The 26,950-nt window shown below is 46.2% G+C and overlaps 1 protein-coding gene across 4 annotated transcripts in view; it reads left to right on the plus strand.

Moving 5' to 3' along the window:
• The window catches only part of Atg14 (autophagy related protein 14), a 250,050-nt gene that overhangs the window by 58,629 nt on the left and 164,471 nt on the right, over positions 1-26,950 (plus strand). For all 4 annotated transcript variants that reach the window (XM_075678510.1, XM_075678509.1, XM_075678511.1 and 1 more), the window contains 2 exons: positions 9,025-9,268; positions 25,757-25,950. In XM_075678510.1, the coding sequence (XP_075534625.1) occupies positions 9,025-9,268; positions 25,757-25,950 (438 nt within the window). The remainder of the gene's footprint in view (positions 1-9,024; positions 9,269-25,756; positions 25,951-26,950) is intronic.

A 26,950-nucleotide genomic window follows, 5' to 3' on the forward strand; every position in this document is an offset into this window, starting at 1 on the left:
ACTGATCTGACCGATTCGAAAAAATGTAAAGGTACTGCAGTGACAAAAATGTGGAAACTGCAGCCTCGGTCACGAGCTCCCTGAATGGTCCACTGATTTTGACTTTGGCCACGGGCAGACAGACGCTGTGTTCTTCTACAACTTGTTTGATCCATGCTGCTTCTCCAGGGAAGTCATCTACCGTCATGTAAGACAGCTGGACCATGTCCATAGTGGGCACTGTCTCACAGCACCCAGCATGGTTTGCCATTAACTTACAGGTCATGAAGATATGGGCTTAAAAGTTCCATATTCTTGTCTTTTTCCTCCTCGTAGAAGAAAGCTACGCTAGGCTTCCTGCAGTTTACTGCAACATGTTCGAGTTTGTAGCACTTACTAGCAGTGGATCGGTCTAAAAGATTGACTTTCTTTTCTGCTCTTTTTGTATGGTTTCCCCGTTTGATTTCTTCTTGCTCTTTTCTGAGGGCTTTGCCTCCACGTCCACAGGGTTCGGTCGTCTAGTCAGCGAACCCTTTTTGAACGAAAATGGTTTCCACCGTCCATTTCGACCTTCCCAATTTCCGTCCTCGGCGTTCAGCTTTCTACACGTTGCGTACTCTTTGGCTAATTCAGCCGCCCTTTCCACAGTGTTTACATTTCCTCTGTCTTGCACCCACAGCTTCACAGATTGTGGAATCCTTCTGTAAAACTGCTCTAGACACATGCATTCAATAATTATGTCTCTGCTCTCGTACGCTTCCGTGGTTTTCAACCACTCGACTAGGTTTGACTTTAAGCCATATGCAAACTCCAGATATCCCTCGCTATCCTTCTTGCCCATGCTTCTAAACCTTTGCCAAAAAGCTTCGGCTGGAAGGTGGTACTTTTTCAAAAGACTAGCCTTAACCTTTGCATAATCATATGCATCTTGCACAGTGAGTCTGATGATGACTTCTGCAATCTCACACGGCAACATAGACAGCAACCGCTGTGGCCATGTACTCGGACCGAAGTTCATCTTGCAAGTTCTTTCAAAATTTCCTAGGAACAAGCCTATGTCGTTCCCGGCCTCAAATGGCTTTAACAGCCCATCCATGTGGCATGATTCTAACCCAATTACAATGACCTCCTCACTGGCGTGTTTGGAAATCAGCTGCAATAATTCCAATTTTAGCATTTCCTTGCATGCCTCTAGGTCCAGTTCCTCACCAACAATCAACAATTCGTCTCTCAGCAGTGTCCTAAACTCCATGATTGCGGCTTTACTGCCTTGGTCCTGCTTGCTAAACATACCTAGGTAAACAACCTAGCTGACAATCAACAATCCAGCTTCCCTACTGTTCTAAACTGAACAACCACAAAATGAAGCCTAGAGAGTCAAAGCAAGAACCAAGCACTCACCGCAGACACAGCACCACGTCGCAAAGTCCGTCTCATCGCTGCCAGCCAGTTGTAATGGTTGGGGTCGGGCATGATATAGATAGTAGCTGGCCCATGCCGTTGTCCAACTCATCCATGCTGAAGACGTTGTTGAAGGGAGAGACTAGTTCTCATCGAGAACGAGGAATATGGGATTTATTTACAGTATCTACATGAGAACGTTACAGTTCATCAGTCTAGCATGACTGAAAGAATGCACACTGAACAGCCAATGACGTTATGAAACATCGTTCCAGCGCACAAATGAACAAGGACGAGAAGAGAAAGACAACACGAACGCCAGTCCTTGTTTTTTATTGTTCACTTGTGCGCTGGAACGATGTTTCATAATGCTAATCACAGCCAACTAGCCCAGCTGTCCACTTAGCCAACGATGGCTGCCTAAATACTCTGTCCTCCATAGATCCTTAGGTGAGGGAAAATGGCCGTTCAACCTTCGACCGATGGGAGCTTCCAAAGTCATCGTCACCGACCCATCTTTGAGGGGGAGGGTTTACGCACTCACTTCTGCACAGGTTTCACTGAGCACACCAAGGTGAGAGGGTTCTCGCAGACAAGGGTCCTGCCCCGAGCAGGCGCCTCTTGATCCCAGTGTTGACTCCGCAGACCATGTGGCCGCCATGTCTGTCCATTGACTGACAACTTCTAAGACCCGTGAGGTGGCGCCGCAAAACATCTCCTTCCAGTAGTTCCCCTGCTCCAAACAAACTGTGGCGGTGACGGTGAATCCATGAAAAATACTTGGTCAGCTGACCGCGTCTAGACATAGTGGCACCAACGGGCAGTTGATGCAGCGCATTATCGTCCTTACAAAGCGAGTCGCTGCAGCAGACATGGTTGTGCCGATGGGCTGTTGACGCGGTGGTTCTTTCTCCGTAGATCGCCAGCCTCGCAGCTGCGGTGGGCTGGGAGAATTTTGTAGGTCGGTACTTCTGCAGGCTGATCGTAACAAAGTTCACCATGAACCAAGTATGAAAAAGTACTTTGAAATCCGTGACGTCAAGCCAGCACTGATATTGCGGCGCGAAATTTATTAAGGACTGTGACCTTCATTTGTTGTTCTAATAATCTACTTAATACCAGGAAGTTGAAGAGTGCTTCTCTTTATAGTGTCCCTTTAATGTTCAGGACCACATCCATTTGGGCTAGACTGTGCATACTTGAATAAGGAAGGAACAGCGCCAACTAAGACGCAACTGGCGCTTGTCCTGTGTCGTTCTCCCCACTTGTGATCGTCTTAGTTGGCGCTGTACCTTCCTAACTTTAATGTTCCCTGCGTGGTTTCGTAAAGTGCCGTCAGTAGCATGTCGCGGTTAATGTATGATCGGCACTGCTGTCTTAGCTTGCTGTGGTGAATCATATTTTGCTCCTAGTTTGTATGAGTAAATAATCATTTTAACTTAAGAGAACACTAAACTATATTTAATTTTTTTGCGTGCACATTTGTGGAAGGCTTACACCTGCTCCAAACACAGCAGTAGGTGCTCCAAAATTAGATTTTGCCTGCTCAAGTGGCTGCTTCAAAACACTGAAGGGCATTCCCACAACTGCACACACACGGTAGTGCAAGTCAGGGTGATAGTTACACAGCTCCTAGAGATGGCTCAACTGTTGCAGTGTGAGCGCCACTTGATGGCATGGATAACGCTGGCAGGAAAGCAACTTATTTTGTGCTCTTTGGCTTCAGGATGCTGGCATGCATGGACTGACTATGCTTGTCAGTGCACATCGAGGGACTGGAACTAGCATGGTTAAACTCGAACGCCGGGATGTGCTTCCATTTGCAGGACCACACCCGTAAGCGACTTAGACCTCAATCAGCATCTAGCATGGGCAGATATTTTATTTTTGAGCGCAGCTCTTAGGCGGCTGTTCCTGAGGCGAGTGTTCACGTTGTACCTCGTAACCGAGTGAATTAGCATAGCGAAAGACGAAAGGCAACATGGAACGCAGCATGGGATGAAAGATGCGAGGAAGAAAGCGGAGGAGGAGGGCATGGCAAAAGGGTGAGAGGAAAAGTAGTGCGGTGACAGTGGATACGAGATGGCGCCAGATGGTGGCTGCTGTAAATCACACCTACACGTCGCCCACATGCTAGCTTGCAATCTCCACATTAGTGAGGCAGTGGTGCCACACTTTGCTCCATATGCAAGGTACCGCACGAGACAGATCGTTCGTGCCAGCCAACATATCACGAAATGATAATACATCTGCACTCAAATTTCACTTTAGGGAGAACCATAATCATTGGTGAATTATTTTAAAATCGTATTTATTCTTTCTGTAATTAATGCAGGGTGGGTGTTCTGTAGGCTTGTGTGAGTATTTAATTTTGAATATTTGATCAAATACAGTCAAACTTTGATATAATGAAGTTGTACTTGCCATGGCATGGGTAGAGGAGGAGACGTGCACCCAAGGGAAGAGGGCAGATGGTTGCGTTTCTCCGGCACCCCCCTCTCGCCCTAATGCATGCCTCATCACGTTACCTCACATTCGCCCACATTGTGCTGAAGGAATCGCCAGCTTTCGTGTTTCACCGAGTGCTCCAAGCTGCCGTGTGCAAGTTGTTTACCAGTGAGACCAGTGGTGGAGCAGCATTTGCTGTGTACCGCATCCCATCTAGCATACTTAAATTCTGTTTTTGCCGCTCGAACTTTTCACATGGATGGACATCTGCAAAAAACTTTTGCCTCGGCTGACACACTTATAGTTCTTTTTTTTCTTAGATTTACTACCCATACAAGCTCCAAGTATACGTTTGAAATGGCCGAAAGCTTTGTTGAATCTAAACCATGTCACAAAATTACTTCATTAAATCGCGAAAAAATAATTACATGGTGTTTAATGGAACTACAATCGGGATATGAAAACGGTTTGTTACATAGCAAGTTTTATTAAATCGAGGTTCGTTATATCGAGGTTCATGATATCGAAGTTTGACTGTGCTGTGCTATTCAGTATTTGCGTCGGCTGGAATTTCAGTATCGGAAGTTTTGAAGTATTTGGCACAAAAAGTATGAATCTCAAAACGTATATAAAACGTGTGTAATCTGTACTTTTGCTTTTGGTTAGCAAGGTGCATCACACAACTCATAGGCAAGACAAGCCACCAATGAATTCGCTTAGAGATGCCCACTGATTTTTGCACACATTTCGATAGGGGCGAAATGCGAAAACACCGGTGTACTTAGTTTAGGTGCACGTTAAAGAACCCCATGTGGTCCAAATTTTCGGAGTCCCCCACTACACTGTGCCTCATAATCAGAAAGTGGTTTTGGCATGTATAACCCCCATAATTTAATTTTAATTTACTGATTTTTGCACGTGCCCAGTTATTCGAACATTGATCCCATGGAACCGCCACCTTCTCTAGTGAACCAGTGTGTGATGGCTACTGAAGTTTCGGACTGAAGTTTTGGCTACTGAAGTTTCGGACGATGCCATAATACATCTGGATAGATTTTTCAGTCATAATCCGCATGCATGTAGCCGTTAAGAATGGTGACTGCAACAAATGCACCATTCACTTAGTTCCCATACTACGGCTTTCGCGAGCGATATTGTTTCTTGGCTTCCCAAAAGATGCATGGCCGCAGTGAATGGAGTTGCGCCGACTCTGCGCTTAACTGTAAATTTGGTCGCCAACACCTGCCACAGCAGCAATGAGGCAAGCCGTCCTGGGTATTTCCTAGGTATACTTTGTGGCGCATTATACATTTCTTGAAAAGGGACAGAAGAAAGGAAGACAGTGAAGCGCCAAACTACCAACTGTTTGATGACAGCCTGAGCAAATGTATAGAAGAAAAGGCAACTTCCGCTCATGCGCAGGGAGCCAAGGTGTGACAGAACAACATGGTCATGATAACATACTTTGGATAAAGCATATTTCTGCGGAATATACCATATTTACTCGCATAATGACCGCACTTTTTTGTAAAAAAAAATTGACGCAAATTCAGGGCTGCGGTCATTATGCAGGTTAAATTCCCCCCCCCCCAAAAAATTTTTTTTCGTCTCGCATTTGCTGCTGGATGACAACAGGTCAACAAATAGACGGCTGCTCCTACATGTAGTGCGGAACACCAAAACAAAGATGGTGGCTTGCGGAGCAAGCCAAATGCGATTTTTGTTCTCGTGAGTACATCACGTGCATTGAAACAGTTTCTTTCGTATCAGTAATGAATAATATTGTTAATATAGGCAAGTTTGCAGCAATAACATATGTTGAATTCCAATGGCGGAGTCGGAGCAGCCAACGGACTCCGCGAGCGAGCACTCGACTCTGGCGCAGAGCAATCCGCGAGTGGAACACAACCTGCGCCGCCGGAGCAAAGCGGAAGCGGAAGTTCTATCACCGAGTTACCCAGGATACCTTGCGTGTTGTAATTTCATTCCGCTGTTTGCTCCCAGCACCGCTGCACCGGTCACTTGTCTCTTCAGCGCCGTTCACCTGTTGTTTATTTAAAAGCGCGAAATGGATATCTCGCCAAGCGTGCAGCAGCTTTTGCTTCCTCGCGAGTCGTGACCAGTGGCGCCTCCTAGCAGACAAACGTGGTAAAGGAAATACGTCACGCAGAGTTCCGGTCCACTCCGCCGATTTTGGCGGAGCATCTTTTTCTGCTCCACGGACTGACTCCCGCTCTGAATCCCCTCCGACTCGCTCATTGGAACACCTTACTCCCGCCCTCACTCTGCCATTGGAACAAACTTGCTCCGAAACGAGTAGAAAAACTTGCTCCGACTCCGCCATTGGAATTCAACAATAGCCATGTCCACTTTGAGGGGACAGAAACAGATGGGCGGGCTTAGCTGCCAGTGACATAGGAACACATGGCGGGCATGCTGCGGAAACTGCGACATTTGTCTTCACTACTATCCTAATACGGCACATTTCCGCTAAGGGCGGGCGAATATCTTAGCTGTGTTAAAAGCGTCGGCGTATGAATAGGGTACACTTCTAACGTATCAGTGTAAACGTGGCTGCTATCATTGCCGCTCGCGATTTGTTGCGTGCCCATGAGTGCAGACGAGAAGAACCGAAAGGTGCCTTTTTTGTTGTTGTTGTTGACCACAACCATTATAAAGCCTACACATAATAAAGGCAAGTTTGGTTGTAGATTTTTTTAGAGCGCAGCTCTTTGGCGTCCGTTCCTGGGTTTCGCGTCGTCGTCGGCGTTGTCGTCGGCCTCGTAACCAGCTCCGCCCCCCTTTCATCCCCCCAGCGCTAGCAGCGACCGACTGATACCGCTGGATGCCGCTGACGCCGCTAGAGAGTCAAGATAACGTGACTGCATAGAACACCGTCGCCGCCATGCAGAAAGAGGAGGAAAGGGTCCCCCCCCCCCTGTTCTTGTGTGGCGGATAGGGTGCTCTTCAGTTGCCGACGCGCCGGTTATTTCACGTAGGCCCCGGCACGTCGACGAATACGTGACCACCTTCCCACGGCTAGACCTGGTTCATAGCGCTGCGGAAGCGAGGGTATCATATTGTTTGTGTCGGCATCGGCGGCGTTGTCCCTGAAACCAACTCCGCAGCTGGGGTTGACTCACTATCGGCGTCAGCGGCATCAGTCAGTCGCTGCTATCTCTTCCCTCCTCCCTTTATCGTGTTGTCCGCTTGCTGCGCGCGCTTCTGCCCCCATCGTTTGCCGCTGGGTGTACACGCCGCCCCCCTCCCCCCTCTTCCTGCGAGTCTCCGGTTGTCAAAGCGCCGGCTCGAACTTAATTCCTTTCTTCGCTCCTCCTCCAATGCAACCCCTGTGCGGTGGCAATCAGAGAGCCAGATCGGTGGCGGCGGATCTGTATATGTGCACCGCCCGAGCCGAAATTGCCGCTGCCGTTCGCCACTGCGAAATTATCTGCCAGTTCTTTCTGAGCCATGAGCGAGACGACCGATGGAAGTCCTCCGTCTGCTGCTGCTGCTGCTGCTGCTAAACGAGCTGCCAGAGCAGAGGCCCAGCGCCGTCGCCGTCAGAATCCAGAGGTGCGCGCCGCCGAAGCAGAAGCTTACCTAGTGGAGTCTTTGTTAAAGGAATACGTGTGAAAAATAAAAAAAAAAATTCTGTGATAGCGCATACATGTGTTGCTCGATTTCTTTGCCTCAATCTATCGAAAAGGTGAAACAGCTTATTTGCTGCGCTCAAATTTCGCATTAGGAAGTAACGTAATCGTCGGTAATTTTTTTAGTCATGGAAGTGCTGAAAGTGATGAAAGCAATGAATTAAGGCATCTACTAAAGAATGTTTGGTGCGTGCAGACCACTTGGTTTGTCTTGAAGAGTCGTTCGTGTAGCATTTGACAGATAGTAAGCGCGATCAATATTAGCTAGACTTGGCACATGATATATCGCTGCGGCAAGTACGGGGTGCACTCATTACATGGGCAATAAAAAAGAGCGAATTTTGATGACAAAATTCAGGGGTGCGATCATTACGTGAGTGCGATCATTATGCGAGTAAATACGGTAATATGATAGATGTATCGTTGACACAATCAGACCCTTTCTTTTTATTATAAAACGCTTCCAACAACTCCCTTGCAGTTTGGTCCCTACTTTTGGCAAGAATCAATACTTGTTCAAAGCATGGCGTATAATGACAGGCTTTACAGTGCGCAGGAAGATGCGCCTTGTCACACTTGCCGATACTATTAGCGTGCTCCCTCAGTCTCATTAACACAACGTCCCGTTTGTCCGATGTATGACTTGCCACAATCTAGGGGTATCTCGTAGACCACCACTTCAACACAGTCCCTGAAATGTTTGGCGTGCTGCTTCTGGCAGCCCCGCGGCCCCTAATAGTAACGCTAATAGTATCAGCAAGTGTGACAAGGCGCATTTTCCTGCGCACTGTAAAGCCTGTCGTTGTACGCCGTGCTTTGAACAAGTATTGATTCTTCGCACAAGTAGGGACGAAACTGCAAGGGAGTTGTTGGAAGCGTTTTATGTTAAAAAGAAAGGGTCTGATTGTGTCAGCGATACATCTATCGTATTATGTTCTGCAGAAATGTGCTTTATCCAAAGTATGTTATCTTGACCATGTTTTTCTGTCACACCTTGGCTCCCTGCGCATGAGCGGAAGTTGTATTTTCTTCTATACATTTGTTCAGGCTGTCATTAAACAGTTGGTAGTGTGGTGCTTCACTGTCTTCTTTTCTTCTGTCCCTTTTCAAGAAATGTATTTTGCGCCACAAAGTATACCTAGGAAATCTAAGCACCAACTTGCCCAAGAAGAAGTCCTTTTGGAATATCGTCCTGGGTAGTTTGCCACTCAATTTGTCACTCATTGGTTATTGGCCCAGAGATAATGTACATGGCAAGTGGGCCCATCAAGTTTGCCTGTGTGTTTACCATACAGAACGAGTTAAGCAGCCTTACTGCCAGTGTCGCGCAGCCAACGTCATACTTTGTGGCATGACAAAGATGTGTGAATGCGGAATGCACAAGCCCAGTTTCTTGGCTTAAGGTGTCCCCAAAAGCTCTCGAGACCCCATGCCTTTGAAGCTCGCTGTTAAAAACCTCGGAAATGTTTTGCACAATCTCTGCTGCGAACCCAGGACCTGAATGGCATCCACTTTTCTGCACCTCTTTTCACTCTCTTAATAGAGGAGTCACAACTGAAGCAGGAGCGTTTCGACTACTGCCTGGCCGAGCGGGATGTGCGGCGTGTGCAAGGCCAGTGGCACCTGCGGTCGCAGCAGCTGCACGAGCTGCAGGAATCTCTAGAAGAGAAGCGTGGGCGACTTGCTGAGTGCCAGCTGCGGCGCCAGGAACTGGTGCGAGCATATGTGGGTGACCTCGCCCACGACATCTTCCCGATTCACGAGGAGGAGCATACAGTAGAAACTAGGTGGGTGGCCGCAAACAAATTGAGCAGGTCATGCTGGATTAACAGCTTGACGGACGTAATAGGTAGGATGTCCTGTGTTGGCATTTGCATGTTCTTTTTGTTTTATTCTCTCTCTCTATTTGGCTGTTATGGAAGGGCGTCACCCGGAATGGGCTTTATAGACTTGCGTAACGACCGCACTTATTGTTTTTGCAATTTTGATGAGGTGCAGCACTTACATGAAACCGAACCTTTCGGTCAAAATGGTGCTGGCCCACCCGGCAACTTGTGCACACCCCGGGTCTTGTGGACCCCTTGGCTCTCGCCATCTAGTAGTGACATGCATAAGTATGTAGGGCTCGATAATTCGCCGATGCATGCACGCGGCATTGTTCTCTGTTGGAAATATTTTTCAAAATTTTGGACTGACAAGTTGAGGCGGCAGCCCTTGCACAGTTGCATCCCTTATGCGAGTCTATAGGGTATTAGACATTCCTTCTACATTTAGAACTGTTGTTGTTATAAGCTAGAACTGTTATTATGCACACATCATTGTGTTATTTCGTGTATTTCTTGCCTCTCCTGCTTGGGCATTTCATGCTTGCGGTATCCACTAAATAAAATAAATAATAAAATAGAAAGTGCCCATGGGACAGTGTGCAGTATGGAAGTAAAGATGGTAATAATTTATATTTCCATTTCAACCTACAAAAACAAAAGCATAACTTCACCATAGCCACAATGAGGCTTGTGTGGTGACACCCAGCAGTGGCAGTACTGTTAATAATTTTAAATAATATATGTTGTGGTTGACAAAGGTTGCAAACAAACCAAAAAAAGACAAGTGAATAAACATATTGGGAATTTTCTAAGCAAAGTATTGCTTCTCATATGTGGCTATGCAATGTTGAAAAAGTACAGAAATATATGCAGTGTTGTACTTTTGTTAAGTATATTTCTTGCTCAGTTACCGTATTTACTCAATTGTCATGCGCACCCGTTTTCTGTGACCAAAAAATGAAAAAAAAAATGCCCTTGATTGTAACGTGCACCCGTTTGCCGTGACCTAAAAAAAGAAAAGTCCTTTACAGTATCTTGCACCTCATTATTTCATACAGAAATACAACTTTCTCTCATTTGGAAAAACAGATTTACCGTAAAAACCTGTGTATAATATGAACCCGCAATAGTACGAGGTGAAATTTTTGGGATGCGAAATAGAAAAGAAAGTTTGATCCGCATTTAATACGAGTTAACCCTCTCGCTGTCGGACTTTTCTGGCCGTGACGCACCCCCCCCCCCCCCGCCAGCGTTGGCTTGGTTTCAGGGGACGGGCATAACAGGGAATGAACATAGCAATTTATTTTTGATTATGATTGGTATACAAAAACATAGTCAATGCAATATGCACATTTCAGTGTTCTGCAGCTGTTGTTATAAACATCATCATCATCAGCCTGACTATAACATCCATTCAACATCCGAATCTGACGATGCGGAACTCACCTCTTCCTCGCATGAGAGTGTCCGAGTCCGAATCCGAGCTCGGCTCGTATTCTGAACCAGAATTGAGCCACCGTTCCAATGAGCAGACGAAAGTCCACGCGCTCAGCTATCCGAAAGTAACCGCGCGCAGAGAGGATGTGCTTTCAGTCGCCCGCACAACGGAGAGAAATGGGACATCGCGGGATCAAGAAGACAGAGGGAGATAGAAAAAAGCTAAAACAAAGTTCGAAGGGCTTTACGTTTACTGCTGCAAGTCGGAAGCGAGGGTGCGGCGAGAGAGTGAAAGCAGCAATTGAGTCACTCTTTAAGGAGAGGCAATGGCGCGGCGCGTGCCTCTGAACTTGACGCGCCGTACCAGACACACCAACAGAAGAAAAATAAAAACCTTCAAACCAGCGGAGATGGCAGACAACCTTTTAACCCATAACAACACGCACACGTCGCATGACACAGCGAATGCGGAGCCACCACGCCAATCAGCAAAGAGAGAGGCGCGAGTGGCAGTCGCACCGTACTCTTCAATACATGTACTGACACAGGTCGAGGCGAAAATACGAACTTGTAGAAAGAGCCAGCAGATGGCGTGGCCAGTCCAGGAGCGCCAGCTTTGCGCTCAGGCGCGAAATTTTAAACGCACAATAGAGAATGTACCGGTACGTCAGTGACACTGTGGGGGGGAAGCGCGAAGACGTACCAGTACGTCTGTGACAGCGAAAGGGTTAAGAAAACTCGAGGAAAACATTTATTTAAATTACACTCCGCACTTCAATCACTGTCCTTCCTCATTTGCACTCTCTTTGGATAGTTCTTTGTTGGACATTTTTTCCTAGAAGTACTCATCCTCTGTGCCATCGAGCGCGTTCGAGAGGCCGCACTTGAACGCACGAGGCATAAGGTCCTCTGGTATGCTGGCCCATGCGTCCACAATCCACTTGCATAGCGCAGCTGGCGAAGCCCGCTTCAGCCGCCCGGTCGGCATCACTGCAGGCTCACCTGAGCGCATCCAATCTGTGTAACACCGCTTGACCGCGTCCTTGAATGGCTTGTTCACAGGAACATCTAAAGACTGCAGCTGAGACGTCATCCAACTCAGGATAACGACGTGTTCAGTGCCGGATTCACGCAACAGCCTTTTCACTGAGTTGGCCAAATGGCAACAAAATGCGTTCAGCACGAGGATGGACGGGAACGACAACAGTGCACTGGGCTGCCTACACCAGGCGGACTTTATCCAGTCGAGCACAAGGTTCTCGTTCATCCAGCCTTTCTCATGGCATCTCACGACCACATTTTTTGGCAGCTCCTCACCTTTAGGCACTATCTTGCGCATGAAGATGACATAGGGTGGAAGCTTGCGTCTATCTGCCGTGCACGACAGCATGACAGCAGCTCGCATTTTCTCGTTGCCAGTGGACTGGACATAAACTTGTTTAGAGCCCTTTTCGTGCACGGCGAGGGGCGATGGCATGTCCAGAAAAACTGGCGTTTGGTCAGCATTGCCGATTTGCCCTAGCTGGAAGTTCTTGGACTTGTGCAGCAAAATAATGTGGTGCTGGAAAGCCACAAGCAGCTCTTCGAACGATTTGGGGAGCTTTTGCAAAATCGAAGTTCAGCGGCGTAAGGAAAAACCAGCACGGCACATTAGCGATAAATCCAGTGCTTGCTCGCTTTGAAGCCAGAGCCCTTTTTCTCTTGCAAGCTCCTTAGCTTTTGCCTGCATAAGCTCCACACTCACAGCTAGATGCGCAGCTCGCTGTTGGCATACAAACTCCGTCAGGGCGAGTTTAATTTCCAGGACTGTCTAATTCTTCGGGTCGCGAAGGCTTCTTTGTGTTCTGCTGCACGCGAAAAGGGCTTCCTTTTGTCGATGCCATCCGTGAATGCTTCCCTCGTTAGCACCAAACTGCCTCCCGGCCAAACTGTTGCTGATGTCCTGCGTGGCTAAAATAACCTTTCTCTTGAAAGCAGCCGAGTACTGTTTTCGTGGTCTGGACATCTTGGTCCTTCAGTGCGGAATAAAAGAGATGCACTTCATGAAGCATGGTTTGCATGTGTGCTGCCAAGGTGTGCACTCAACAATAAAGAAACAATGCCATAGTCATGCAGCAATATCGAAACCAAGCCGTAGCCACGCAGCAATAAGGAAGCGAAGCCGTAGCTACGCAGCAATAATGAAGTCAAGCCATAGCCACACAGCAATAACGAAACCAAAACTTCTAGCCCAAATTTCTGACTGAAATTTTTGTTTGTATCCGCATATAGTACAAGGCGAAAATTTTGGATGCTAATACAGTCGCCGACCGTTTATTCGGACCTCACGAGGACTGCGGAAATGTTCGAATTAACAGGTGTCCGAAATGGCAGATTAAGAAAAAAGAAAAGAAATCGTGAATGCGCCGTTGCATGCTGTTCCGTTTGCACACAGTCAGATAAGTCTGAATCTCGGACAGGGTCGTACGGTCACTAAAGGCGGCTGGAAGCACTGTCACTGCTTGTACACGCTCTGCATGCGACGGCAGCGTAGCACATGGTGCATCATCTTCCCAGGGTGTCTACCAACCGGGAAAACCGGGAATTCTCAGGGATTTTCAATTGTCTGGAAAAAACTCAGGGAAAACTCAGGGAATTTGCGCTTCTATCAGGGAAAATTAGCTGTAATTTTGTTGAAAGGGAAAGAAAGTCGCGGCAAAGCTGGCTCGTGTAGGAGGAGTTGCCAGTGTATAGTCAACGACCGACTTTCAGGACGGCCCGATAATTCGGACGGCTTCGCGGCACCACCACGTACCCCATAGAGCCTATGTATAGTAACGTCTGAAATTTCGGATGCAAGAACACTTCGCCATCCGAGTTTCCGGACTTTTTGCCGTCATGGCAGGTCCGAAACGGCATTAATAAAACCACCACCGCCGCCGTTTTGATTACCTCGTCGCTCCTCGAACAGGCGCACTCTCACGCAGATCCGCTGGCAGCCGTAGGCACCACCGCAGCTACGCGAGGCCTAGCTGCTTCGGCGTTCGCTATTAAGCTTCTTGCCGTTCTGTGCCGTGTTTTTTTTTTTTTTTTTCATTGAAAAATTCGCCGCTGTCAGCAATGGCACCGACTCCGCCTTTGTGGTCCTCGCGATTGGCTTCGGAGCTCGGAAAGCACGACGCGTTGCATAATGCCGGTTGCTGAAAGTCAGCTTCGCCTCACAACAGAAATATTACGCGGTGAAGCGTGTGCAAATTGTTGCGGTGAAGCTCAACAAGCGTGGGAAGGGGCAGTTGTCACGGGACACAGCATGTATCACTTAATTAAACGCGTGCACCCGCTGCCTCCTGTCACAGGATGAGCACCGATTTGCATAATAATAATTCTTCAATTCTTCAGAGCTTTTTCTGGTGTGCTGCGGCAGTAAAAGACATGCAGTGGCGTACCAACTATTTCTAGAGTGTGTGTGTGTGGGGGGGGGGCAAATCGCAGATGGTCTGATCTTTCACTCTCTCTCTCTCTCTCTCTCTCTATATATATATATATATATATATATATATATATATATATATATATATATATATATATATATATATATATATATATATATATATTCAGCTCATTTTTCGGGCCCTCATGCTTCACTAAATGTGATTGATAAATAGGTCCCTGTTGGTTAAATATACATATAACAGAAGCATTTCCAGGCTATTTCACTTATTGTTGTAGTGATTGGCAATATATATATATATATATATATATATATTGCCAATCACTATAACAATAAGTGAAATAGCCTGGAAATGCTATATATATATATATATATATATATATATATATATATACACACACATACATATGGATGGATAATGGAAGTGAAATTTGTCCAGAGGAATTCGAAATACCAAAGGTAACGCCGGAAGAAGTAAAGAAAGCCTTGGGAGATATGCAAACGGGGAAGGCAGCTGGGGAGGATCAGGTAACAACAGATTTGTTGAAGGATGGTGGACAGATTGTTCTAGAGAAACTGGCCACCCTGTATACGCAATGCCTCATGACCTCGAGCGTACCGGAATCTTGGAAGAACGCTAACATAATCCTAATCCATAAGAAAGGGGACGCCAAAGACTTGAAAAATTATAGACCGATCAGCTTACTGTCCGTTGCCTACAAACTATTTACTAAGGTAATCGCAAATAGAATCAGGAACACCTTAGACTTCTGTCAAGCAAAGGACCAGGCAGGATTCCGTAAAGGCTACTCAACAATAGATCATATTCACACTATCCATCAGGTGATAGAGCAATGTGCGGAATATAACCAACCCTTATATATAGCTTTCATTGATTACGAGAAAGCGTTTGATTCTGTCGAAACCTCAGCAGTCATAGAGGCATTACGGAATTAGGGTGTAGACGAGCCGTATGTAAAAATACTGAAAGATATCTATAGCGGCTCCACAGCCACCATAGTCCTCCATTAAGCAAGCAACAAAATCCCAATAAAGAAAGGCGTCAGGCAGGGAGATACGATATCTCCAATGCTATTCACAGCGTGTTTACAGGAGGTATTCAGAGACCTGGATTGGGAAGAATTGGGGATAAAAGTTAATGTTGAATACCTTAGTAACTTGCGATTCGCTGATGATATTGCCTTGCTCATATTGCCTTGATATTGCCTTAACTCAGGGGACCAATTGCAATGCATGCTCACTGACCTGGAGAGGCAAAGCAGAAGAGTGGGTCTAAAAATTAATCTGCAGAAAACTAAAGTAATGCTTAACAGTCTCGGAAGAGAACAGCAATTTACAATAGGCAGCGAGGCACTGGAAGTCGTAAGGGAATACATCTACTTAGGGCAGGTAGTGATGGCGGATCCGGATCATGAGACGGAAATAATCAGAAGAATAAGAATGGGCTGGGGTGCGTTTGTGAGGCATTCTCAGATCATGAACAGCAGGTTGCCATTATCCCTCAAGAGAAAAGTATATAATAGCTGTGTCTTACCAGTACTCACCTACGGGGCAGAAACCTGGAGGCTTACGAAAAGGGTTCTACCCAAATTGAGGACGACGCAACGAGCTATGGAAAGAAGAATGATAGGTGTAACGTTAAGGGATAAGAAAAGAGCAGATTGGGTGAGGGAACAAACGCGAGTTAATGACATCTTAGTTGAAATCAAGAAAAAGAAATGGGCATGGGCAGGACATGTAATGAGGACGGAAGATAACCGATGGTCATTAAGGGGTATGGACTGGATCCCAAGGGAAGGGAAGCGTAGCAGGGGGCGGCAGAAAGTTAGGTGGGCGGATGAGATTAAGAAGTTTGCAGGCATGGCATGGCCACAATTAGTACATGACCGGGGTTGTTGGAGAAGTATGGGAGAGGCCTTTGCCCTGCAGTGGGCGTAACCAGGCTGATGATGATGATGATGATGATGATATATATATATATTGCCAATTACTATAACAATAAGTGAAATAGCCTGGAAATGCTTGTGTTATATGTATATTTAAACAACAGGGACCTATTTATCAATCACATTTGGTGAACCGTGAGGGCCCGAAAAATGAGCTGAATTTGCGTTTATCTCTTGCAACTATACAACATCTCAAGATGATACAGGGGCAAAAGGCAATGAGTGCACCAACAGTGGTCTCAGATCGCACCCAGTACAGTGTACATAAAAAGGCACATTTCCTGCAAAGAATTTTAATAATTCAACGAAGAATTGTACTTGCTGCTTAAGTCTACAACATAAATGTATCGCTAGTTTAGGTAATAGTACTGTCGAGGTTATATGCAATGACGTACAATCAACATAATTTACTTGCAATATTCACACACAAAAAAATAAATGGACTTGCCATCCCGGCCCTGTGACAGTGGACGTCCCGCGAGGCTGTTAAAAACCTCCACTACAACTGCTGAGGAGGAGGGTGTGCATTGCTTTAGTGCTTTACAATGCCCTCCCCCCCCCAACCCTTCCCACCACTCAATTTCCACTAGATTTGATATCGGTTGAGTTCACAGTTATTCTAGGGCAATTGGACAAATTCTTTGTTTGCAAAGCAGATTCATAAAGCTATAAATAGCATACATGCGTAACGTACCAAAAATATCATAATTACTTCTCTATCTTTGAAGTTTGTCTTTATTTTCGCCAAATATAAACAAAATGTATTGTTTAGTTCATGGAGGACATCGCTGAAACAAAGACAGAAGTTGTTATGACGCATGAAAATAAGGAAAGAAAAATGACTGCTCAATATTATTTACGCTTTTAACCGTACGAAGAACGTAAAAAATTTGTCATACATTGCAGTTACAATGGACCCCCTTCACTTTCCTCAAAATATGAACCTGTTGTAAACTACAGCTACAGATACTGGGAAGCATAGTTGATAGCGGCCATATCACACGCTCTAATGCTTGAATAAGAAAATTTTACAAAGGCTGTATTTGATCCAACCACTTCACACAGGAAGTTTGCATTGGGCACCACCAATTTTCGTAAAATTTTGTCTTGGCGGCTTGTATAGTGCTGCCAGAACAGCAGGTTCAATTCTTCCGCTCTCGTCAGACATGCTCAAACACGATGGAGTGCTTGCATACGTAATTTATTACGAAAGCCATCTATTTCGAACTTCACCTCCACACCACCCATTAATTTGCCCTTACAGTCACCAAACCTAACGAAGCTGCCTTCTTTAGTTCAGTGAGGACACCAGCCGAAATTAGTATGTCATGCCTGACAAAGTAAGAACAAAAAAATGAGGGTTCAATGATTATTCGTAACCCTTCACAATAACCCAGAAATATTAAAACTATGCGACACATTCCACTTGAATTGCTGCCTATTCCTTCAAAGTATAAAGTATCGTAAGCTCTCTTGGGACAATAGCAGTAGCATGATAATTTAAAACACTTGTTCACCATTTTTTGATGCTGTATTTCATCAACACGCATTTACCATCGCACATAAACTTGGTGTATTGTTCCCCTTATGTTCGCACAATTTTATCTCAGTTGTTATTGTAATTATGCAAGTGCAGCTGTCTAAGTGTTACATCGCTCGTAAAACAGACCAATAAGGCTATGGACCACTGGCATACCTATTCTACTTAAAAATGCTCATTTAACCCATCAATTTGGAGCATCGCCTAGACCTTATCCATACCATGCCCCTAATTTACCCTAGAAATAAACAAGATGCCTTGTTTAGCTCACCGAGAACACCGGAGAAACAAACTACGAATCTCGTAATATCCCCTTCAGTCACGGCATAACATTTACGAACGCAACTTACTTTTGTCATTACTGTGTAGTGGTAACAAGGAATAGACAGTGAACATTAGGCTTTGAGTAAATTGCACATTCTGCTTTCTTAAGGTACACCCATTCCACTTCTCAGTGAAATGTACCACTTCAAATGACTGCTTTCAAGAAGGCATTGCACCTTTGATGTTCTTCAAAGAGGGTAATACTTTCTTGAAAGTGAAGTTCGGGGTTTGGGTAGTAATCGCAAAAGATTATTTCTCTCTTGTTGTAATGCTTAGGCTCAATAATTAACCTTTGCAAGTAATTTGAGTGGGTGATTCAATATACATGTATTTATTGAAGAAACGTAGCACGACTTACTCTACAATTAATGAATGTTAGTTACTATGTATTTACGATGGGTCACTATAAAATTCAGAGGCATTCTCCCGCCTTGACTTGCTTTCTATATAGAGTCTCCAGCACTTTGGGATAAAATTGACAGAAATAGCTCATATTCGAAAATATTTGCTTCTGTATGCATCTCCTTTTTATTAGTGTTTGAGAACGTCTCACTATGAGCTTTACGCATTTTTTTCCAGTATATCTTTTTTTCGCTGTGAATTTTACTAACTCCTCCCTTCTGTTTTCTTTTTGAATAAAGTAAACACTACCCCTAGCTTACTATTCAAGCTGGATTAAGTTGTTTTGTATTTATTAGCATGCTTACTAGAGAGTGACACCATCGGATGACATGGTGTCAGCGCGTCTCTTGACATAAAACAAAGTTTCTTGTCGCTCAGGGAATTTGGCAAAGGCACTCAGGGAAAACCTGGAAAACTCAGGGAATTTGGAAATGTCAACTTGGTAGACACCCTGAACCTCCAACTCGGAGTCATCGTCTAGCAGCGCAGCAGAAACCTGACGAATGATCTCACCTTCGTCGAGTTCTGCACATGTCAGTACAGCAGTGTCAGCACCTGTGAAACTGTCAAAGGAGACGGTGTCCGGAATCGCAGTGCAACCACTGCGCAGGTCTCGGCAGAACATTTTCGGCATCAGTAGGGAGCACATCGGAAGGCGACAAATCTTAGGCCTCCCGGCACCCGCTTGCTGGAATTCCCCAGTGCAGTCGGCGCGGGCACTGTCGCCGCCATTAGACACTTGATGCGATGTTTCCGTATGCCGTGTTGCATCACCGCAACCTCGACAGAGCACACAAAGCAAACATCACTGCACCGTCATGCCGACACCAGTCGCACAAACGAAAAACGTGGCCTACTCGCAGCGTCGTGCATGAAGAAAGAAACAAATCAGCTGCTGGATTGTCTTCACATGGCTTACTAAGCTGAGACCGAAACTGCTGTAGCTACGAACCAGGCAGAAACGATGATGAGCGGGGATTTGTAGTAGCGCCCCTTCGTGGGGCAGCAAGGAGGCTCCGTTCAAAAGAAAAATGGCATTCAGCAAGTCAAACCATGCACCATGGTCTATGGGGAGAATGGCGGTGCCGCGAAGCAGACCGCATAATCGAGCATGTCCGAATTTTTGGACATGCTCGAGACCTTAATCCTCATTGCGTTGCACCAGCTATGCAGAACCATTGCAACTATTGCTCCAGAAAACACTGAGAAGATTGTTCACTGCTGGAAGTCCGACGACAACGTAGAGAGCAGTAGGCTTCGCGACCAAGGCTGTTGCAATATCGGCGGTTGGATCATCAACAAAATGTCAAATCTTTCGCTCCGTGGCCGTCCTAGATGCAATCTTGTCGACTGTAGCGTGCTCATGTGCTTTTATCTTAGCCACTTCCTCTTCTATTACGACAGCCACGTTCAATTCTTACACGAGTGTAACTAGCGTGTGGACATGCATGATCAGGCAGAGCAGTTGAGGTGGCGACGTTCGGCGCCGGTACGACTTCAGCGGCGAGCTGTGAATATCCTGTGCCAAATGAGATGACGGAATCGCTTTCTAAAGTTCATTGCATCTTGCGTGTTTCTGCCTGTAACGATTCATGAAAAGAAACCTTGTCGGACCTCTACCATATCCAGCATCGCAGTCGCAAGACTAGGGCAAAATGGCGGCTGTTTTCGTTGTTTCAGCACTCGTGGTCCTTGGAGCCAATAATCACTCGCCATCTTGGTCACATGCTCAAACTGGCCGATAGTAGCATGCGCGGCCAATTTATCTTACTGTTGTTTTTTTCGTGACCGCAGCACAGGTAATCTTGCCATCTGATGAATATAGAAAGCCAGAAACGTGAGCTTTCAAATAATACTAAAATGGCACTGGCAGAGCATGTAGTTATCGAGTTATGCACGACGAAAATCGGGCACGATTTGTCCCCAATTTAAAGGGCAACGTTTGCGGATTCGCATCTTTAGGTCACAATAATAGAAGAACTATGTCGTATTTTGTAACCAAGTTTTGGAGATAAGTGCGGAAACTTGTCAGGAACGCCGAAATTAAAAATTGAAAATTCATATTTTGGGCCGATTTTCGGTCCTATAGACCTGGGTCTTCCTTAAATATGACTACCACATTCTAAAGCTTTCTTTTAAAGGCACAAATAGGGACGAACCGTTCCAGCACTGTTGTCATTCATGTACAATTTCCACTCGTAATTATGGCAATGCGGACTCTGTTGCTTCGTTTCACTTGGATGCCAGCACCTTTCTTGCTCTTTTGGGTCACACATTTGCGGTGCACTACGCTCACCAAGCTGCGACAGTGATTTGGATTAACCCCGACGTGCAGACAAATACGACTAAATTAACAAGATTTTGATTGCATTAAATAATATGCTTGCGGGGACCAGGGGATGAGTTTGAATTATCCTGTTTTCAGAATTAATGAGGGTCGAAGTAATGAAATTTTACTGTATACAGCACTCTCAAATCTTGTAATCGGTGTTGAGCTTAAGCGCTCATGTGTTTAAGCCATAACACAACATAATGTTCTCTGGATTAGTTGGTGCATATTTCTGAATGAACAGGAAGCCAGTTAGTCATGCAGACGTGTACATAAGGGAAGAAGTGGACTGTATTTCAATTTTATATTCACCTTATTTAGCTGACAGTTTTGGATGGACGGACACAGCACTTGCAACGTTTCCCTTCTCTCTCTCTCTCTTATAAATCGAGCACTCGTCCTTCTTGTGCATGTGTCTGATTGGTTTCCCTGTGATAAACACAGGCATTATGCAATACATGCAAACCAAATAGAGAAGTGAAAAAATGCGCACCGCACATTGCAACCCAAGTCAGCTGTGTTACATAATACCACACACAGTGACGTACAAGCTACTGTAGTCGAATGCCTTTATAATGAAGTGCTTACCCGCCGTGGTTGCTTAATGGTTTTGGTGTTGAACTGCTAAGCACGAAATCGGGGTATCCAATTCCGGCCATGGCGGCCGAATTTCAATGGGGGCGAAATGGAAAAACACCTGTATACTTAGATTTAGGTGCACGTTAAAGAACCCCAGGTGGTCAAAATTAATCTGGAGTCCCCCACTACTGTGTGCCTCATAATTAGATCATGGTTTTGTCATGTAAACCCCACAATTTAAAAATAAATGATAGTGCTTGGGGCTTCCTAACTTATTCACCATTGGGGGCGGGGAGTTACGAAGTCGCTATCTGTCGGTAGCGCCTCCCTTGTGTAGTATGAAAGATCATGCAGCGCACTCCCCATAGGTTTCGCTTACGGCACTCAATAATAACACCACCTGTCAGCCCTCCTAGACATTTATGTAGGTACTCTCAAAATGAGGGAAGTTTTTGACTGTCGATATAATAATCTTGGGCAAACTGAAAGCACAAAATCGTTTACAGATGCTATCTCATTACCGAATACGTACAGTGAACGCCACTACGCACGGTCGCCACGATGGAGTCTCCCGAACCGGCTTCTTGCGTGAAAGGTAGGCAAACGCTGAAAGTAAACTATGTGAAATATGTTCTTATAGTGGGATATCTGTATAATCAAATGGGGCATAACAGAATGAAGCCTCAATGCAGCGATCGCACGGGTTCGCAGCGACCGACTGCGCGTCTGCATGCATGTCCGTGCACAATGTTTTGCTTTCGCTGTGAGCGCGTTTTTGCACCGTGCCACGAGCTTTAGGCCGCATAATATGAGCATTTGACAGTACACTAGCAACCATTGTTGCATGGACGCTATCAGAACTGTTAAAAAATAGTTTCGTTATAGAGACTTCGACGCCTACGGTGACTGTGATGTGCCGTCGCGACGATTCAATCTATTTTGTCTTCTAAGTTCTTGGACATGTCAATATCATTTCTCAAGTTGCGTCTCACTGTATGTTTATCGGTCTTCTCAGCATGCGATTTCCCGCTGCTTCTTTTTCATAATCCAGTGCATTAATTCATAACACAAACATGACCATATGCCATGCCTTTCTTTAATGTGCGTCTTACCGCTCCCTTTCCGTTCCAGTGAACTTGCCAGTATCTAGCATCAAGTTCATAGACCGAACCGTCCTGGCGTTAGCCAGGCAGCGGGCGCGGGCGAGCGTCTCAGTGCGTGTTTTTTGCTACTCACCGAACATCGCGCAGTCCCGGTGCTGTAACAGAAATATTCCTCGCGTCTGTACTTGCTGCATACCCGAGTTGTAGCCGATTGCTGTCTGCCGGTTCTAAGTTTCGCCAGCCAAGCTTCACGCAGCTCCTTGCCCTGCGGCTATGTGTGAATAAGGCTGACACTGGGCTCTGTTGCGCACGTCCGGCACTGCGGCACCGAGCAGTAGTCTGCCATGCTGCACGCCTCCAAAGGCAGCCACTACCAATTATAGTAGTTTCAGATGTTTTCAAGCAGATACCCAAGGCGGCAAAGCCTTACCACTTAATCAGAACCGCAGCGCAGCTGGGACTTTAAACTTTCATTTTCAGCTCGCTTCGGTGCTTCCGAAGCAGCCGACGCGGCCGCTGTGTCCACGCGATCCCTCATGCCACGTCACATCGACGGTGGCGCCAGCTTTTCCAGTGGTGGAGCTTGCCCCAACACAGGTCTCTTTGTTGTAAAGGTTGCACACTGCATAGCTCACAGTAGCACTGTGACAGAATTCTTCCTTCACTATACAGGTCATTTCGTTGTAGAGGAATTTGTTGTAGAGGTGCCGGACTACACTTGATGCATAAATTTCATACGTTTACATACGAGCACCTTCCTATCCATTCCACACTTAATTACACGCCCGCACAACATCTGGTTGGAAGCAAACAAGGGTAGCCTATTTTATAAGGAGCCTTGCACCTTACATGACTGGGGCAGTCATGGCCTGCTCAGGTGTTGCACTGCCCTCGGAGAGCAGGCCACAATCAGTTAAATACTGTTCCGACTGCACACAATCGATAAGCAATGGAATTTCCAAGAACTTAGGAGACAAAAAAAAATTGAATCATCGCGACGGCACATCACAGTTGCCGGAGGCGTCGAAGTCTCTATAACGAAATTATTTTTTAACAGTTCTGATAGCGTCCACGCAACAATGGTGGCTAGTGTGCTGCACTCGGAGAGCAGGCCACAATCAGTTAAATACTGTTCCGACTGCACACAATCAATAAGCATAACAAACGCACACGGTGCTTTGCTATGGCGGCTACACCGGTTCAAGCTCTCTGCCTCTAGCAAGATGGCGAGTCAGGCTTCACTTTTAGACCGCCACCTCCACTCCAGAAGTCTAAATATAACCTCCTTGGTTCCGCCACTCCATTCTTTTACCTCTTTTTACTTGCACAAATGGCACTGTCGGCAGCAGATAAAGAGGGTACAGCCTTTTTGCCAACTTTTGGCCTACTTACCACTTATTGCCCGTGGTCGCTTTTTGCTCATTCGTATCATCTGTACTGGTACGCGTGAGTGTTTAGAGCACCCAAAATAAATGTGGCTCATAGTACACAGGGCACTTCAGCTGTGGAATTTTACGAATTTGTATAATCCCGAAATTCGTGTGTGGTCGTATGACCGCGGTTTTACTGTAACACGTTTAGACATGTTTAAGACGAGTGAACACAGCTATGACCGTGCTGCTTTCTGCATGTGTGAAAGTGTACTATGCTATCCACAATGCTTACAGGACAAGCTTTGAAGTGCACCTGCTCTTTCAGTCTACGTTCAGAGCTAATGCATTTGTCTCACTGTGAGGTGTAAAATTGTAATGACATGCTGTTTGTGATGACTCTAATATGGGGCAAAGGTTCGTGTACTCAATGGTTCGGTTGGTTCTCTTAGGCGGAGCCTCCGAGAACCCAATTGAGGACAAAGCCGTTGGTTTGAACACACACACAAAGACTTTTAATCAAACTAAAAAGAGGCATAAAGTAAATAGAAGGAAATAGAAAGCATGCCTAAAATAAACACTCAAGCAGACATTGCGGCAGGGAACACATATAGGGCTTGCATGAGGTTAACGGGTGCACGAGTCCGGGCTTGCCACGAGGGCGGGGATGCGTCACAGTCTCGACGCGGCGACAAGCTGGCGAAAGGAGTGGCGCCGGTCTCACCATAGGTCACGGCGTAAGCTGACCGACCGGACGACCGGAGCGCACCAGCTCTGGCTAGGCGAGGTAAAGCGGGCGGCTTGGTGGCAGGAGTAGACGGTGGCGGCATTCTGGCCGGGTAGCTGGGTGTAGAGCTCGGGCCCGTAGCCCGACTGCTCTTGCCCTGCCCACGGGCACAGAAGCTCGAACGCCGGCCTCGGGCAGCAGGCGGCACGACAGATGGGGCGGCGTTCTGGCCAGGCAGCTGGCGTAGAACTCAGGCCCGTAGCCCGACTGTTCTCGTCCTGCCCACTGGCGCAGAAGCTCACCGGCCTTGAGCAGCTGGCGGCCCGCTCAGGTAGACGGGCGACGCACAGGAACAGGTTGGCAGGAGGCCTCAGTCGGGTGAAGTCCTGGTGGGCTCGGGTCGGGTCGGGAACCCGACGGCCCGTCTTCAACGCCCGCTCCGGTGGTTGACCTCCTCCTGCCGTTGCTTCCTGGAACTCTCCTGGCGTCTCCCCTGCGTCTCCTTGCGTGTCCTCTCTTTCTGCCAGTGCACCACGCTTTTTCTACTGGTCTGGCCGATTTGGCATTCTCGGATTGGCTGCCTTAAGCCCCGTGGTCTTTTCTAATTGGTCGCTTTTCTTCTTTTTGTTGTTTTTCCTGCGCCGCGCGTTTTTGTGCCGGACGCTCTTCGGCGTCGTTGTTTTCCTTCTTCCACCTCGGCACGCGTGCACTCAGCGTCGTCTGCTCCTGACCGTCCCGATCACCGCACCATGTCGCACACCACACATCACACTGTTAACGAGGCTAAGCCCATTTGTTGGATGAAGTACACCACGCCAACCATGAAACAGCACAGGACTGTGGCAAAAATGTTTGCACAGTAATGAATGAGCTGGTGTCGGAAGCCAGCCTTAAATTTTTACCACGGCTGCCCGCTACTTGCGACAGTTTTCGTCAACAGGAAACTTATGGAAACTTAAGCCCGCTTTCATTTGTCTCCTGACACAACCCACTTGATGCAGCTTGTTGACATCTTCTTTCCAACACTGCTGACCGTGCATGCAACTGCAAAAACTCTGCAGAAACAAACAAACAGGGAGCTAGGCAGAGTGCCTACAACAAGAAAGTCAGTATTAACAATAACGCCGCTGCATAGTCGTGGCATGGCACGGTGAAAGAGTTCTATACGCCATCAAATGCTACACGCATTTCACACAATGTGGCAGTGTGAGATAATGTGCCGTCTTCTTTTTTCCTCACAGCACGGAGTCCAGTGGCAGAAGTATTTCTGGAGTGACTGCAGCCAGGGGTCGGGAGCAGCACGAACTGGAGGAAGCCCAGCAGACAGTGTACGTGCGTGGCCGTTGGGTTCACCTGGCACCCACCGAGGGATGCTACAACCTGGTCGGGGTGCGTCTACCCACCAGCGGGGACTACTCCCAGTACTGCCACTGGTGTAGGTGCACGTCAGTCATTTCATTTGTGCCACCTCCAATAGGTATTACGTATGGCGGGGAGAGGGGAGCCCGTACAGCAGTACAGGGAAGTGAGCAAGGTACACTTTAGAGTCTAATTTCTGTATAATAAACATAGATATAAGAATTATTGGGTATAGCAAAGTAAATAAAAAAATTGTCTCATTGATACTAGTGTGTAACAAATTTCGAGTCCGATGCCATAAATTTCGCTGAGCATGTCGAGGAAGCAAGACAGTTTACGGACATTAGAATAAGGGAGTAGAGCTGTGCGAATATTAAATTTTTCTAATACGAATCGAATATCGAATAATCATGTCTATGTCAGCAGCTTTTTCCGCTGGTCTCTAGCATCGTGTATGTGTTTAATGCAAGTAAACATTATTATTATTATTATTATTATTATTATTATTATTATTATTATTATTATTATATGCATTTATTAGCAAGTTGGATTACTTTAACATGTTGCAACATTGCAAATATGTTGTCATTGGTAAAAATATTAAACTAGTAGGCCGTTATACTAAAAGATTGTATGTTTGGCTCATGTTAGCTTTGTAAAATTTAATAATTTCTGATAGTTTTCTATTCTCGCCAACCTGTGCCTTACTATACCACATCAATTTCCCCTAAACTCAGAGGCATTTGACCCTGTACCAGTCATCAAGCAATAAGCTCATAATTGGGGGTGGAACCTGCGAAAGAGTGCACCCTCACTGTTAGCAAACCCATGCCCCTTGCTACTGAGAGGCTGGCTTTATTGCAAAACTTAAACGTCCTGTGGCTAAGTGTGTTTTACGGGTGAGATTATGCCAGTTGCATGAAATTATAGCAAAATTGAGCACGAAATCAGGCACACTTTCTTAGGTTAGATAAAAATAAATTCTAAGAACCGTGTTTGCTCCCGCACAGCCAGCAATATCGATTTTTTCTGAATATTCATATTCAATGGAATATTCAACAATTTTTGAATATTAC

Source organism: Dermacentor variabilis, unplaced genomic scaffold (genome assembly GCF_050947875.1).
Source record: "Dermacentor variabilis isolate Ectoservices unplaced genomic scaffold, ASM5094787v1 scaffold_26, whole genome shotgun sequence".
Classification (NCBI taxonomy): Eukaryota; Metazoa; Arthropoda; class Arachnida; order Ixodida; family Ixodidae; genus Dermacentor; species Dermacentor variabilis.